At 41.0% G+C, this 16,933-nt stretch overlaps 1 protein-coding gene across 2 annotated transcripts in view; it reads right to left on the reverse strand.

The window, feature by feature from the left end:
• The window catches only part of plcb3 (phospholipase C, beta 3 (phosphatidylinositol-specific)), a 43,056-nt gene that overhangs the window by 6,877 nt on the left and 19,246 nt on the right, over positions 1–16,933 (reverse strand). The window contains exons 3-25 of one of the 2 annotated variants that reach the window (XM_026318145.1): positions 10,814–10,879; positions 9,566–9,700; positions 9,157–9,236; positions 9,008–9,061; positions 8,649–8,721; positions 7,382–7,482; positions 7,022–7,188; positions 6,168–6,314; positions 5,918–6,075; positions 5,434–5,516; positions 5,104–5,188; positions 4,773–4,920; positions 4,518–4,619; positions 4,364–4,437; positions 4,181–4,277; positions 3,888–3,972; positions 3,619–3,743; positions 3,328–3,482; positions 3,083–3,244; positions 2,894–2,993; positions 2,569–2,673; positions 522–616; positions 205–346 (exon numbers count right to left, since the gene is read on the reverse strand). In XM_026318145.1, the coding sequence (XP_026173930.1) occupies positions 205–346; positions 522–616; positions 2,569–2,673; positions 2,894–2,993; positions 3,083–3,244; positions 3,328–3,482; positions 3,619–3,743; positions 3,888–3,972; positions 4,181–4,277; positions 4,364–4,437; positions 4,518–4,619; positions 4,773–4,920; positions 5,104–5,188; positions 5,434–5,516; positions 5,918–6,075; positions 6,168–6,314; positions 7,022–7,188; positions 7,382–7,482; positions 8,649–8,721; positions 9,008–9,061; positions 9,157–9,236; positions 9,566–9,700; positions 10,814–10,879 (2,539 nt within the window). Of the gene's footprint in view, positions 1–204; positions 347–521; positions 617–2,568; positions 2,674–2,893; positions 2,994–3,082; positions 3,245–3,327; positions 3,483–3,618; positions 3,744–3,887; positions 3,973–4,180; positions 4,278–4,363; positions 4,438–4,517; positions 4,620–4,772; positions 4,921–5,103; positions 5,189–5,433; positions 5,517–5,917; positions 6,076–6,167; positions 6,315–7,021; positions 7,189–7,381; positions 7,483–8,648; positions 8,722–9,007; positions 9,062–9,156; positions 9,237–9,565; positions 9,701–10,813; positions 10,883–16,933 lie in introns of both variants that reach the window. The other variant, XM_026318136.1, reaches the window with a different exon arrangement.

A 16,933-nucleotide genomic window follows, 5' to 3' on the forward strand; every position in this document is an offset into this window, starting at 1 on the left:
GCTGCTCATAGTTCAAACACTAAATATATTACAATTGGGATAAGATTGTGGTTTAACAGTGCCTGTAATGGGCTGAAAGGGTTAAACTGCATATTAGAGTATGTGCAGATAACTGGCAAGGACTTTTAAAGTATACATTTGTTACATGGACACTTTTTTTTTTTTTTTTTTTACAATTCCTGTATTATCATTTTTGGTGTCTACCTGGTGCAGGTAATTTGATGATGTCAGGGGATTCATCCATTGGACAGGGGGGGACGTTGTAGAAGGTGGGGGGGAGCCGACCTCCTGGAATGACTTCATTCTCTTTCTTGGTGTCTCCCTCTTTGGGCTGGATGGGTACATGCTGGGCAAAAACGATAGACTGAATTATTTCTAAGTTAAAATGACAACATGGGGCACAGATTTGTAAAACACGAGTGGTAGTGGGGAACACTTAGGTCACACTCCAACATACACATTCTGACTTTACAACATGATTCTTTTCTATTTGCAGTTTTTTTATTGAACACGTGTCTCACCTCACTGTTGTCTTCAATGAGGACAGCCAGCTGTGTCTCTCTCTTGTCCAACTGACTGATGTGCTTAATAGGATTGGTCAAAGCTTCTGCATACTCTGAGAATATAAAAACACAAGTTCTTTTATTCTGCACAACTGCCAGTGACATTTGTATTTGGTGGTCCAAGTCAAGTCCAAGCTAAACTTGGTTCTTGAGCAACTATGGTTGCAGAATGAAAACTATTTAGAACATAGGGTAGTTTTAGGTTTCTGGGGGGAAAAAAAGCCACTTAATGCTAAATGTTACAGATTACTATATACTACATTTTCACAACATATGGTATTATAGATGAGGGGCCATACTATGGTATATTTTGGACGACCGGTTATACTATGACCTATTTTGGATGACAGGCTATAGTATGGACAGACGTAATTATCACCAGATGCTGCACTAGAACATATTTTACTAATATTTACTAATGCTATACTATGGCACGTTTTGGACGAGAGGCTATACTATGGTATATTTTGGACGACATGCTATACTATCGCACGTTTGGACGAGAGGCTATACTATGGCACGTTTTGGACGAGAGGCTATACTATGTTATATTTTGGATGACATGCTATACTATGGTATATTTTGGACGACATGCTATACTATGGCACGTTTTGGACGACATGCTATACTATGGCACGTTTTGGACAAGAGGCTATACTATGGTATATTTTGGACGACATGCTATACTATGGTATATTTTAGATGACATGCTATACTATGGTATATTTTGGACGAGAGGCTATACTATGGTATATTTTGGACGACATGCTATGCTATGACACGTTTTGGATGAGAGGCTATACTATGGTATATTTTAGATGACATGCTATACTATGGTATATTTTAGATGACATGCTATACTATGGTATATTTTGGACGAGAGGCTATACTATGGTATATTTTGGACGACATGCTATACTATGGTATATTTTAGATGACATGCTATACTATGGTATATTTTGGACGAGAGGCTATACTATGGTATATTTTGGACGACATGCTATACTATGGTATATTTTAGATGACATGCTATACTATGGTATATTTTGGACGAGAGGCTATACTATGGTATATTTTGGACGACATGCTATACTATGGTATATTTTAGATGACATGCTATACTATGGTATATTTTGGACGAGAGGCTATACTATGGTATATTTTGGACGACATGCTATACTATGGTATATTTTAGATGACATGCTATACTATGGTATATTTTGGACGAGAGGCTATACTATGGTATATTTTGGACGACATGCTATACTATGGTATATTTTAGATGACATGCTATACTATGGTATATTTTGGACGAGAGGCTATACTATGGTATATTTTGGACGACATGCTATGCTATGACACGTTTTGGATGAGAGGCTATACTATGGTATATTTTGGACGACATGCTATAATATGGCACGTTTTGGACGGCATGCTATATACTATGGTATATTTTGGACAACATGCTATACTATGACAGTTTATATTTTTTGAAAACTTACTGTCCTAAGGTACTGTAATCACCACATATTATACAATAACATTTCTCTGTTGTCATATTTCTCTTTTTTTTTTTTCACCCCACAGAATACTAAGGCACAATTTTCACCATATATTACACCATGACACAATTATCACAACATGCTATATCATGTTTTTCACTGCATAATATACTATATAATATATAAAAAGACCCATTTGCCTCGACCAGTTGGGGTGAGTGGATAGAATTTAGACACTCTGATCCACTCCGGACATCTCAGGGCATCACGGACGTGTTCTTGCTCAATCTCGTGTGGCTGAACGCTACTTGTTATTCCACTCACCACTTACTACACTAATGAACATTCCTCAGCTGCAATTGGTTCCAGCCCAGCATGACTCAATTGGACAAAGCAGTATAAACAATGGATGAATGGATGGTTTGGTTTATGGTTCTAAATTTAAGTGTAAGGTGGCCAATTGGGCTGTGTGGCACTGCAACGTGTTAATGCATTGTTGTTACCCTGATGTTCATTAGGGATGTAATCCTGAGCCTCTGTATAAACCAGCAGGGAGGGCAGGAGAAGGGGCTGGTTTAGCTCATTCTTCAGGTTGATGTAGTGGTACCCTGGAAGGATGTAAGGAAATATTAAGGAAGGATGACATGAACCAAAAAAAAAAAAAAAAAAAATGTAACACTCCTGTACAGTGGTGTTACACATTATTGGTACAGCAGCATGCAAATAACTGAGGTTTACAGTGATTACAGACTAAAATGTATCAAACTTTAGTTCTTTATGTTATCGAAGAAAAACAGTGTGGTTATGGGTATTTTTGTTTGTACTGACCAGGTCTAATGGCTGACACTGGGAGGATCCGGTGTCCAATAAACTTGCCATTTTCCTCAAATACTGCTATCCTCAAAGAGGCCAGTGTAGGGAGGACAATCTGGAGGGAGCACATAAACATTATCAGAGGACAGAAGATGAAGAGAACAATCTGAAAAACATTTAAATTCAGGCTTCAACATGAGTTACCTTATTGAAGACAAACATTTCATCATCCCACACAGGGTCCAAAGAGTTCCCATTGGATGTTTTGGTTCTGTACTTCCTTTTTGTATCAACAGGAAGGCCAAATATGTCCACTTCCACATACACACCCACCTTCTTATCTGTCAGGAACTGGCCTGAGATCACCTAGTGCATGTTACATTATACAAGGTCATTATAACAAGTCATGAAGACATCACAACACAAGCTAAACTTAAATTTGTCCTTACCCTGATTTTGATTGTATTAGCAACAATCCCATCCACAATGTTCTCCGTAAAAGGGTCAAAGTGTTTGTCTGTCCTTCTCATAAACTCAGGTTTCAAGAGATACCCACTACGGCCATTATACTCAAACACCCCCATGTTCAGCTGCATAGGGAGGTCTGGCAGAGAGGAAGGAAAAGAATGAAGAGAGGTGGAGAACGAAGAAATGCAGAGACAGTTCTATTTGCTACTATAGATCTACCTTCCAAGCCCATGTTATACTTTGCCGTCTGAGAATAAAATAACAGTACTTACCAAGAGTCTGAAAATTTAGCGCCACCATTTGGCAACCGACGTTCCAGAAGAGCTGGGGCATGTAGTTGGAGCTGTCCACCCTCGTGCCTTTAGGGTAGATTCGACTCAGCTGGTTCTTATTATACCTGAAGAAGTGCTGTTATGGATTAATTCTGTATTTGCTGTAGATGTACAGTGACGGATGTGTGCTCAGACCCTTTCTTGCATGCTGTAAATTTCAGCAGATAACCAGCAAACATGAAAAACAGCTGACAAGCCTCCAAGGATACTCTACAAACTCAATAGGGGAGCTCTTCAGGGTGTCCATGCCTTTGGTTTCCACAAATGATGACATCTCAAAATACTTCTTTCTCTCTGTGGAGCAGAAAGTCAGTGAAAACAGAGAAGAAAAAGAAATAGCGAGATAAATCGACACAGGTACATAAATCGACTAAGACCACACAGGGGAGGTGCTAAGGCTGCCTGAGGCCTTTCCATGCTCACACCCCTCAGTTCACAGCCCGTACACAACGTGAAAACATCTTCCCGCCTCTGTCTTTCTCTTCACAACACACACACTTACTGGTAGCCACCTCAAAGCTCTTGAATTTGACGGGTTCGATGTAGTTGACAAGTGTGGACATCTCCTCTGTGGCATTCACCTCACTGCTGGCTGTACCCTGTAGGAGGCAGATACTACTGATCCATCAATTGGCCCAACAGTCAGTCAAACACTCCTGTCTGTCCTGTTCCTGAGTGTTCCTACCTCATCAGTGTTCGGCTTTTTCAGCTCCGGTACCGGTTCATCCTCCTCCTCCTCCTCACTTTCTCCTTCACCTCCTGGTAGGATGTAAAAAATATATTTTACACAAAATCATACTGCCACTCTTTAAAAGTCACCCATTCCATATTCAGCCTACCAATGGACTTGCGAGGCCCTGAGTCTTTGACCATCCTCTCAGCCAGCTTCTCCTCCCCATTGGACAGGAGCTGGCTTCCTTCACTTTCTGCCAAAAGACACTCTATAAAAGACACGGCACACTGTGAGCTTTAATTAAACCTTCTTGAATGGGCACTGTAAGTGGCTACCTCTAGATTCTTCATTGCAGGAGATTAACATTTTTGTAATTATCACTTAAAATATAGCTTTCCGCACCACTGGTGTGTCTGCGTACCATTGTTGGGTGACGACTGCTCCCCCAGCTCTCGGCGTCGTATGCTGCCGCCACTTGAGGGTCGGTGGTGATGGTGCTTCTTCTTGTTTTTAATGAGAATCTTCCCCATCAGCTCCTGAGGTGAGGGGAGAGGCTGACCTGGGACCAGCTAAACCAATGAAGAGAGTAGAAAACTCATTTAAAGATCAGGATTTTGAAAAGAACAGAATAAAGCAGCTCTGTGAACAAGCAATGTGAACAAACCTGCCAAAATATTCACCCTTGTATATGAGCTCTAATGGAAACTACAATAAACATATTCATATTAGACATCAATGCATATCAGTCTTACTGGATATTTGTCCAGTGGATCAATGAGCAGTGCATCTCCAAAGATGGTCCTGCAGTACTCAGCCATCTTGGCCTGCTGCTTCGCCCTGACAGGGTCACACACACACGTACGTTAGTTTAACCAGCCCCAGTCCCACAGCACCAATAAATGAAAGCCCAACCTCAATCAGCAACTGCCATTTTAACAGAGTAAATGCTGCAATAAAACAACTTTGAATGCACATGGTAAAAATGGCAAATCGATGATCAAAAATACACACAGCCTTTGACTAACTAGTCAAGTTGGATCCACGCACTGAGAAGCACAATCGCACGTAAGAACAGGACTTACGAATCTACGTGGTTTTCAAAGGACAGGATGACAGGGTATGGTGAGGTCTTGAAAGCACTCTCTGCTATTGCTTCAATCACCTCCTGTAGTCAGGGAAATAGTGATAAAATACACACACAGTCCTTTGCCATCATCTTCTACCTCCTTGTGTCAGGTTATAACATTTAATATTTCTGCCTCCATATCAAGCTTTTCTGAATCCACAGATGACCAAAGCACAAAAATACTCACAAGGGGTGAGATTCATTTTTACATTTTTAACAGCTGAGAAGGGAGAAACTCCCCCTCTGAATTTTAAAGATGGCTCATGTCTAAAAAGTTATTTAGTGGAAAAAACCCCAAACATTTACAGTATTTACAGGAAGACTTATATGAACGCACAGTAAATGTCGTGAGAATACTTACAACTTGAGGTGTCAACATTAAAAGGGAATTGAATAAACAGTAAAAGTAACACAGGACTGCTAAAACCTAGTGACGCCACCTTGAAAGAGATCTCAGTGGTCATGGTGAACCCGTGGGTGATGTAGGGCTCCTCGTCCGTCGGTCGGCCCTTCCAGCAGTCCAGCTCTATGCAGCGACAGCCGGTCAGCAGCACCTGTCTGTACATCTCCACTGAAGACAGACCAGTCAGCTGACCAACTGAGAGCAAGAGAGAGGGAAAAAAGTTTGAGAGATGTAACTATAAAGCTGAATTCAATCTGAGGTATGTGCTTTTGTGTGTGTGTTCTCACCTGTGAGGTAAGTGTTGTGTGAGGAGTTGATGAAGTAGTGAGACAGCGGTTGGTTCATGTCGTCAAGGACATCCAGCCTCTCAGGGGGTACGATGCCGTTTTCCTCTCCTCCCAGATATCGACTGAAAGCCTGCAAGCTGATCTGGTCTGCAGCACAGAGACGGGGACAGTTTATATACTTTGATTATGAAAACAGTTCCACTTGTTCATGACGCTTGGTTTAATTGTACTGGTGAGTGAAGTGACTGTAAGAGCAAAAGGGAGAGACAGCCACTGGTCCACTTTGAGGGAGTGGATCAGTTTACAGACTGAGGATTACCAGTGTCCGAGCACAGCTGCTCACAGTAGCCATGGCTCTGTCTCTTTCCAGTTTCCGAACATTTTATCCACAGATGACGACAGAAACACATGTGGGGGAACATTTAATCAGATCTGTGAGTGATTCCCACATCGCCCACTCCCACTGGGTGTTTTACACATGAGTACAACGGATACGACCTTGGCCAGTCCATGGCCGAGAAGTTTGTAAGTGGACAACCTGTGCCCAATCCTCCATAATCAATTACATCTATAAACCTAATTATCCAAATGGGTTGTTTAAGGACAGACACACACACACCTCTAAGAAGATACAGCAACATGTACACTGAAAAGGGATCTTGTCATTTTGCTAGATAAGATCATTCTGTTATTTGGTTCATGAAATCAAAAATGTCCTGGTCTCTTCCTTACAGATAACTAGATAAACACAAACGCAAAACAATCAAACACTGATTCAACATTCAAAAATAAAAAAGCTTAAGCTGCTCTGCATGTATCTAAATAGAAAAATAAATACCACTTTAGTTACTCACCTCTCTCCAGCTGGCTGGTGTTGGTCTCATATTTCTCCATGATCAGTCGGACTTGCTCTCTCTTCAGGGGGGGGTACAGCACCTCATTCAGTCTGGAGTCTCTCTGTTTGCGGTTGATGAAGTCCGTCAGCTGGTCCAAAGAGATGAACGGCTTTCGTTTGGAGCCACTGGAGCACAGAGAAAAATGCAGTGAATAGAATGTGTTTATAGTCACTTAGGCACTGAAGTTTCGAACATTACTAGGATCCCTAAAAATATTATTAGAGCATCATTACAAACAATATTTGGGGTGGGGGTTAAATAAATAACATAGCAGAAAATCGCAGCATATGTTGTGAAAGTATTATTCATGTCAGATACCTTTCCTCAAAGATGCTTTGTATCTCAGGCCGGAGACAGAGGTTGTCGAGAAATTTCTGGAAGGCCTCCCACGTGAAATCGTCTGGCTTTATTCCCTCTGACTGCAGAGACAACACAGAGCATCGTGTAGAAAGACATGGAAGAAACACATGGGGAAAAACGTTACTGAACTCTGGATACAATACAAAGTCCAACATATTCTATCAGTGGATAAAACATGTTACTGTATGAGTGTATGAATACTGACAACATTAAACTCCTGCTTTATTGGTGTTTTCCTGACATTTTATGGCTCATTCACTTACTGCATCTGTTAAATCAGTAGATTTGACACAGTGACAGAGTCCTGGTGTTAATGTGCTTCAAAGGCACCAGTCCTCAGTCCTCCCTACTTTCTTACCACGGCTTCATCTACACAACCAGCAGAGGGCGCCAATATAACAATAGCAAGAGAAATGCTGACGGTGCAGTTTGCACAGTCTGGTCTCTTTTTCCAAAAGAAGTGTCTTGTGACTCCAAACAGATTTTCAGAAGATTGCACCGACTGATCAAGACACAAGAAGCCTTGTTTCACCTACCAAACCAAAAGCCTGTGGTACTTTACAATTCAGAGACAACAGAACAGAAAAGCATAAGAAACAAATGACTTCAAACAAACAAATGTTTGCATTTGACTCTCAGGTGTGAAAGAAGAATTGAATCAATGTTTGTTAGCATTTCCTTGAAGGGAAATCTTACAGTTCCAAACTGATATTAAATTCTGCCTGCACCTAAGTCTATGGTTTTAGCTGATTATTTTATACATAAAGGAACTACTATTCATCTATTCCAATGTTAGCTTCTCTTCTTTCTTGCTAAATATCTTGTGTGTCAAAAGGCTTTAAATGAATAGTTTGGCATTTTGTAAAATATGCTTTTTCCTTTGCTGCTCAAAGATCAGCACCACTTTAAAGGATGTATGGTAAACACAATGACTAGTTGTCTTTAGAAAGGCAGCAGAGCCTCAAAAGCTCACTAATTAACATGCACAAAAACCAACACTTGTAACTCTTGTGGACAGTTATATATATGTTTCTATATTTTAAGGCCTGCAGACCTTTTTCTGACCTTCTTTACCATGAAAAAAAATGAGGATGGCATGTAACACCCAAGGCTGAAAGACTGGGTTTCAGGTTTTTCAACCTGTGGTGATGTATGTACTAAAACAACACACACCCACAAACACCATGATTATCTGTGTGGTCAGTGGTTGCTGATGGATGATTACCCTGTTATTGACAAGGCCGCACTGCTCCAGAGCTGTCTCCACTCTCTTTTTATCTGAAAACATCTTGAGAATACTAGAAGACAGAGACAAAGACAAAGACAGAGAGAGCAGTTTTATCAAGACCGAACCGTTCATCATGTAGTTTAGACAACATAAAACTCTAGTCAAAAAAGTCTGGAGGGATTTATATGAGAGAGCAAAAAGGTTTTGACATCAGTGAATAGAGGTGACCTAAAGAAGAAGAGTGAGACAGAAACTGGAAGAGAGTCAGGCGCGAATAAAAGGAAAGAAGAAGTGAAGCGCAACGACGTGTAAATTTTGGTATAAAGCTTAAAAAGAGGTTGGTGTGCGTTTCTCACTTCTTCACTGGGATTTTTCCATCCTGACTGACCTGCAACTTCAACTTAGTGTATCTGAAAGAAACAGTAAGAAAAAACAAGCCTTTTAAAATAACAGTCCAAAACCTCCAGCTGCTCAACGTCAACATAAGACACACACAAAGCCTTACGCTTTGAGGAGAAAGGTGTTCCGTGATGCATTCTGGGAAAGTATGTTTGTGGCCAACGTGAAGAGCTCATCTGTAAAAAACTGGAGAGACACACACACACACACACACACACACACAAGAATGATTGCACACGGGGATAAAACAGGGTTGTTTGAGTTTTCATCTACTGTCAAAACAGTTTCTATATACAACACACACATGCACGCACGCACACACCTGCTTTACAACTCCTACACATGCACACGCCTTTATGTCAACATTAAGTGAGTAATCAGTAAAGAGCCTGACGTGACAAAGTCAACTAAAGGGGGAAAACGAGGAAGATGTTACGTATAGAGGAAGGAAGAAAATTTGAATGTCCAGCATAAAAACAATGTAAAGATTACAGGATCGTGGTGTCCCTGATTACCTTGGCTGTATCTTCCTGTGTAGCATATAAGTTGAGAAAGGAGATGTTGACCAGGTCGTTGCCATGGACGATGGATACCAACTTTCCTTCTCCGTTGTCACCCTTACCACTCACTATTTCTCGCACCTTTGGGTCCTGACAAACACAAACACACACACACACACACACACTTTTATACTTGTGTACTTTGTGGGACATGTCAACAAAACAAACACACACACACACTTTAGTGACCTCAACAATGGTTTCACTAGTCCACATGAACTCCACATCCTCTCCAGTCTTTGTCCATCTCTCGGTCTCCCGGGAACGGCAAATGTGATGCATGTGATGTAGTGCTCTCATCGAATTAACCAAACAACCCTTTCCTCCTTTTCAGGCCACCCTCTCTCTCTCCACCACTCAATCTCCATCCATCAATTATGCATTCTCTTCGTCGCTCCCTCTCTCTCATGTCTCTTTCATTTCAATTAAACAAATCAACATGGATGACTCTTAATCAAGAAAAATACAGCCTAAGCAGGGCACAAAATAGCCCTTTTCAGTAAGCAGCAATCAAGAACTTTCCAGGAACAGAGTCCACATTACTGATGTTAATACACAGATCACACTTCAAAGAAATAGGCCTTGTTCACACGGGTTTCAGTGGATTTTTCCAGATGAACGGGAACTTGTTCTGAATATAAATGTTAATAATAATAAGCTGTAAATCCACATCTAAAAAAGGTGACATGGTGAAAACATACAGGAGTTACAGGGTAACATCAGTATTCATGTGGGCTCATTTTTCTGCCCACCTGTTGAACGAAAGTCCAACAATCACTGTCCTTTTATCACTGATCTCTATTTCCTAAACGACTATTCCTATCGACTCAGCAAAGAGTCTTTTATTTTTTGTTTTTCTTACCAAAGAGATCCACAGCTCTGCACTATGTCAATACAGCCATGTTTCAACTGTTTACCACTAATGTGTGGTTTTACATTAGTGTTTCTCTCAGCCAGTTTTACGATCTTACACAATGACTTCCTCGCCAACAGTTGCTCGTTATATCATTTCCTGTCTGACAGTCCATCTGACAGCAGGCTCATTAGCACTTTGTCACCTTTGCACTATCGGCTGAGGGAGGAAACGCACACACAGTGGCGAAAGTCACATTTGAGCATCACATTTCTAATCCGATGACAAAATTATCAGCAACAGGTGGTGTCAGCTTCTTTTTTTTTCCCCCCCTCTCCAACAGTACCAACCTTTGGCTGCTTAGCGTACTTTCCTATTCTGGTGTCCCTGATGGTGCTGATGTCCAGAACCTCCACCTCCAACAAGACAGACAGAGAGAGATGTCAGATTTGTGTTAACAAATACAACATGTTAACCATAAGAGTGTGTGTAAGAATGAAATTAGCCTCAGCACTGGCTTCTTGTACAGAGCGTACGTTTTATTTTGGTATTTATTCATTATCACCCAAAAAAAAAAAGCGCAGAGATAAACCAGATTAGTTGTAATGGTAGGGAGGAAATGCTTGGCCTCATTTTTAAAAAACTGTTATGTAAGCCTCATATCTCCGGCCACACCAGCAGCTAAAGGAACTGGCAATGCAGGTCGGTTTACTCCAGACTGAAATATCTTCATATTTATTGTATGAATTGCCACAAAATTCATGATCACAGCACAATGTATTCTGCTGACTTCATTTTCACTATCGTCGGGTGGAAGTTTTACCAGATACCTACAAAACTAAAACCCTTCCCACCAGCATCTGGTGTCAAGTCCTAATTAGAACATTAATTAGCATGTTAACATGACTACCATGTTAAATAGTGAACAAGACATCCTACGTTACCTGCTAAACAGGTTTGCATCGTCTGTGAGCATGTTAGTATGTCCGCAAACTCAGAATTGGATAATATGTGCTTCCACAGACTAATATCATAAAATGTTCCCATGATCATTGCAGTAAAACCAGCACAAAACCAGTGGGCAGTCAGCATTTTACTCAAAGCACCACATTTACCAACATTTACAAAAAAATAAACAGGAAATGTGTATTAACTGATAACAGGGGCAAGTATGTTCAAGCAGCATGGTGGCATGACAAACATGTCTCATATGCATTATTTTTCCTTATAAGCTGTTTGTGTGAGAAACAGAACAAAGCCTGGTTTTAGATGGATGGAAAAAGCAGAAAAACTTGAATAAATGTCTGTGTAAAAAAAAAAAAAAAATTCATTCCCCAGGCCAAAAGCTTCTGCTCTGTCTAGCCTTTCTCGTCCTTCTATTAAATCCTCTTTTATTTATCTTTTATCAGACTCCCCTGCTTCTCTAGACATAAAACACAACCACTGACATATTAACTGCGCGTGTGTGTGAGTGAGACAATGGAAAACAGAGAGAGAGAGTTGATACAAACAAACACAACCACACTCATATCTTTGGAGCACAATTGCTTGACTGGCACTGCAACAACAAACACATGAATGCATGCACACCTATGCAAATGGAAGAAAAAAAATACACCGCAAATAGCAAGACAGACAAATAGCAGTGTTGCCTGGTACTGGGGACGAAGACAAAAAATGGACAGAGTGGAGGAGGAGGAGGACAGTGTGGTCATAAACAGAGGAAGACACGCTGTAAATATTTGTTTAGCCATGCACTCATTCCCTGAGCTGCCGTACTTCACCCATGTCACTGATCCCCATATTCTTGTCTTTATCTCAATCTCTTTGTGGTTTTCTGTGCATATTCAGGACACAATTTACATTTCCCCCTTGTTAAAATGTTTCATTAGAAAAATAAATGTTTATGTCTCTCCTGCTGTTATTCTTTATCTGAGTCTGCTTGTCCTTGTTTTATCCATTTGGTATTTTCTTACCAAACACAACAACAAAGACAAACTCATAAAGTCACTACCCTTGGCTCTGGAAGTTATGAAACTCATGTCTTCCTCACGTCTCCTTCTTTCATTGCTTCACTTTAACTGTGAAGTCATCACCCTGCAGACTGTCTGCTCCCCTGAGATTGGTTACAAGTAATAAAGGTCAGAAGTGTTGGACCAATTGGATTAAACTCTGTCTCAAACTTTGTCCTCTGATTGGCCTGTGGAGAATAACTTACTTCCTGGGGGAATAAAGCACTTCTGGGTCTGTAGGACACACACACATACGATACGTGCACAGGCGCGCACACAGACACCCCTCCTCTCCCAGAGGCCGTGGTTTCATTCTGCCATTTCCATGGTGACTCCTTGGAGACCACAGTAATGAGACTACAACTTTGTCTGCCACCCGTGTGTGTGTGTGTCTTTGACATTTTTCTCACTGGCTAGTAATGTAAAATACACACAGACACACACTCAGACGCAACAATATACACACAGCCATATCCCCAACATGCAGGTCTTGACTTGTGAAACATCCTGACCTGTTGAGCAAGACAGGGCATGTGTATGTGAGTGTGAGTGTGTGTGTGTGTGTGTGTGTGTGTGTGTGTGTGTGTGTGTGTGTGTAGGTGTGTGGAAAAGGCCTGGAAGTCAGTGTGCTTTCGCTGCATGTGACTCAAAAGCATGAGCAATTGTTCAAGAGGAAATCTTCACTCAAGACTAGTGTAGATGTGTTAGCACGTGATCAGAAAAAGGTGAAGTAATGCGTGTGTTTGTTCTGGGACCTCAGTTGTGTGTATGTGAGCGCCAGAGTGGCGCATGTGTCCGTGTGAAGGTCGGTCATCTCCGCGAGCACATTCCTAACATATTCCAGCCTTCTGCTCAGTTAGCATGTGTGTATCTGTGTGTTTCCGTGTGTAATATTTAGCCAGTCATGGCAGCTGTAGCGCTCCATTCATCTGTCAGTGCAAAGCCCAAACACAGCTCACTCCATTCATCACCACAGAGTCAGCTAAGGCTTGTTATTGCTCCAAATGAGTCTGGGTGAGAGTTTTCCAGGAGTCATTTTCTGATAAAGTGTTAGAATTTACTTTAACTTACTAAATAATTGTCCCTCAGGCTGTCCTGTATGCTTTCCTACATTTCCCAGAATTCAACTCCACATCCCTTCTAAAGATTATTCCGAAGTTGTTCTACTTAGTTATGGATTAAATGGACCGAGTAGACAAAAGGGAACTTTTTTTTCCAGCTGAGAAAATCTGAGCCATACACTTTGCTCAAAGTCTGGTTCATTCACACTAAAGAAATGACACCAAAACCACAGATGCTTTAAATTAGTAAATTATTTCAGTCAAATACAGGAACACTGATTCAAAAAAACCGGGTGTATTCCAGAAAGCAGGTTTTGTTAAAACTCTGTTGACCCCGAGTTGAGGGAAATTCAGTTTCTGTTCCAGAAACAAAGGTCATTTAACCTCGGAGGTAACTAGTTACCACGGTAACTTACTCTTAACTTCTGTAAAATCAGCAGAAGCTGTCAGACAGCCCGTTTCATTTCTTCATTTATATTGAAGCATTCATTTTCAGAGGTTTGCATCGGGAGAAGCAGATAGAAATCCTGGTTAGACAACAGACGATCATTTATTTCTGTTTTCAGGATCAGTCAGTATAAGGACGGCGATCTCTCCTCACAGGTGCATCATGGATTTATCCTCAGTTCAGAATAAAATATATAGCATATAGTTTAAATACACTGCATGTTGAAATAAAACCACTGAGAAATGTTTATTTTCTTTAATGTGTCAAAAATGCTTAAATCAAATGAGGTTATAATAATAGCCTTTACTGTAGCCTATGCTTACAGCGTTCCCATTTTTCATTTTCAGCTGCTGGCCAGGTGCTTTGGGCCCCATTGGATTGCACTTACAGCAAATGAATATAAACTTTAGTCACATGTCCCCACTTTTTCCAACTGTAGCCTCATATTCAAAGAAACAAAGTGTGGTAAGCGTTGAATGAAAACACTGCAGAATGTAATTGTTTTCCAAACATATGGCATTGACTGAAGCAGCAACTATCTCCAACACCAACTCCCTCTCCTGTGCACTGTGAAGCTTTCTTTCAGAAAATGTTCTGCACAAGAATTTCTGATTCAGTATTTGGGAAGAACATAGACCTGTTTACAATGCAAAGTACAAGCATGTACAAGTATAAGCATGTGCTTAAGTAACAGTGATCAGCTGCTCTGAAGCCAAAAACTCAGTTTCCATCTCAGGGTTAATCAACTCAGAGTTCAGGGTTAAGTTCAGAGTTTGTTTAACCTGCTTTTTGGAATGAACCCTGAGCTACTGATTTGGTTGGGCATTATGTTAACTAGTGTAAATATATAATCTGCTGGATTTACGTTCTCTAGCTTATCATCTGTACTGGATGACCAGATCAGGACAACAGCTCATCCTTCACATTACTACAGTTTAACATTTAAACCATAACTACACCTGCACCAGGTAGATTCATGGCACAGTATCCCAATTTTACCAAACCGAACTTGATATAGCGTAACTAAAAAACAAATCAAATAGAGAGATGATGTTTACATGTATACACATAAGGATACTCCACAACCCTGGCAAGTGAACAGACTGACTGATGCAAATCTTCCAGTATATCCACAGCCAGAGACCATTTATGAGCTTTAAGGTTGCTGGTATGCAGAGTTTGTTACTTTTAGACATGACAAGCTGTTCCTATTCTAAAGTACCTGATGTTTTGTAGATCTGTTGCTGTGTGTGTAGGTCCAACAATAGTTAGTGGGTTAGTCTATATTTAAACACACAATTACAGTAAATATTAATGTGCTTTGATTAGCTCTTGTTCACTTACTCCTTTCCTTCCTTCATTTCTTTGATTGAATTTTCACTTCCCCTCCTTCTCCCTGCCACTCTCCTCCATTCATTTTCTCAAGATTAGAAAAATATGAAAGGGCAACCGAACAATCAAGAGAAATCCACTCCTTTCCTGTGGCGCGCCGACTTGTGCGTTTGAAAGATCACCACAGCTAAATATGTCTCAAATGACCAATCACAGCTGCTCAAATGCCACGTTATGACGGCATGGGGAAACCTGACCCTCACGAGCGCGCACACACACGCATTAACACGCGTGGTCTCCGGACAGCGAACGTCTCCACCCTCCACCGCTCGGCTGTGGCCCAAGCGGTCAGTCAGTGTGGAGGAGTGGAGACTTTAAAACGTCGCAGAAAAAGAGCTGGGAGAACTTCAGACTGTTTTATGGCTGTGATGGGAGAGTTGGCAAGGTGTTTACAGAAAGAGAGGCAGGGGGACACTCACTGTAATAACCCTGTGAAGCATAAGACTGCTCTATAACTCTGTCTCACCTCGTAATATTTCCTCTGTATATCATCTGAACCTCGTCTGTCTAAGCCTTCACCTTTATCACTGCACCTTTTCCAGTTTATTTCCCAGTAGCTTCATATTTCTGTGCTCGGGAGAGGGCAAAAATAAAGGAATTAAGCACAGAAGTGGATACATTAACATTCACATTTTAGCCACTTAGCTGACTAACTGATCTAGAGTGGTAAGTACTCAGTGAAATATTAGAACCTAAACAGAGGAGGGAGAAAAACGAAGTGGTTTAGACAAAAAGAAACGGAATGAAGAATGAAGTCCGTCCAAACGCATTAGAGAAGAGAAACATCATATTTTATACGAAGAAAAGCAATAACATCAATAAAGTGAATGCACCCATAAACAAAACAGCCATACCAAATGCCTCAAAGTGCAAGTAAATACAGGCTGAACTGGGCCAAACACACACACACACACACACACACGCAAAACAAAAATAGCTGCAGGAATCGTAAATTTTTCGCAAAAGACAAACACACATCAATCAGTGAGGGTGAAGCTGCAACACAAGCCCACATGTGCAGCTGCCCACAGCCCCCTCATACACACCCAGCCAGAAAGACAGTAAACACAGCATGAAAGTGGAGTTATAAGTAACAGTGAGCACTTTAAAGGAATAATTTCACATTTTTGGAAATGTGCTTCTTTGGCCCCATGTCCTCTGGCAACTGCTAATCCCATGATAACCTCATAGTGATGACAAGACTTGAAGAAAAATGACTGGTCCACCCAAGGAACAAACATACAGTGTCCTAATTAGTGAACTCTGGTGTGTGCAATTTTCAGCATGGGGCGACTACTGACAATGTAAGTTTCTTGTTAAATGCAAAGTTTGGCAAAAATGCACAAAACAAGGTGGATGTCTACGTCAGGGGCTAGGCTACCACACACACACGCACACAGTAAACCACACAAAGCTGTAAGCGTCCGTTACTGGCTGTACGGGGTCTGAACAATCTGACAATATACTGGTTGTCAAAACTTCACTTAATTTTCTGTCTGAAGAGGTTTTACGTTTGGACAGAGGCAGGCTCATGTTTCCCCCTGTTGGACGTCTTTG

The sequence above is a fragment of the Mastacembelus armatus genome, chromosome 18, assembly GCF_900324485.2.
Source record: "Mastacembelus armatus chromosome 18, fMasArm1.2, whole genome shotgun sequence".
Lineage (NCBI taxonomy): Eukaryota > Metazoa > Chordata > Actinopteri > Synbranchiformes > Mastacembelidae > Mastacembelus > Mastacembelus armatus.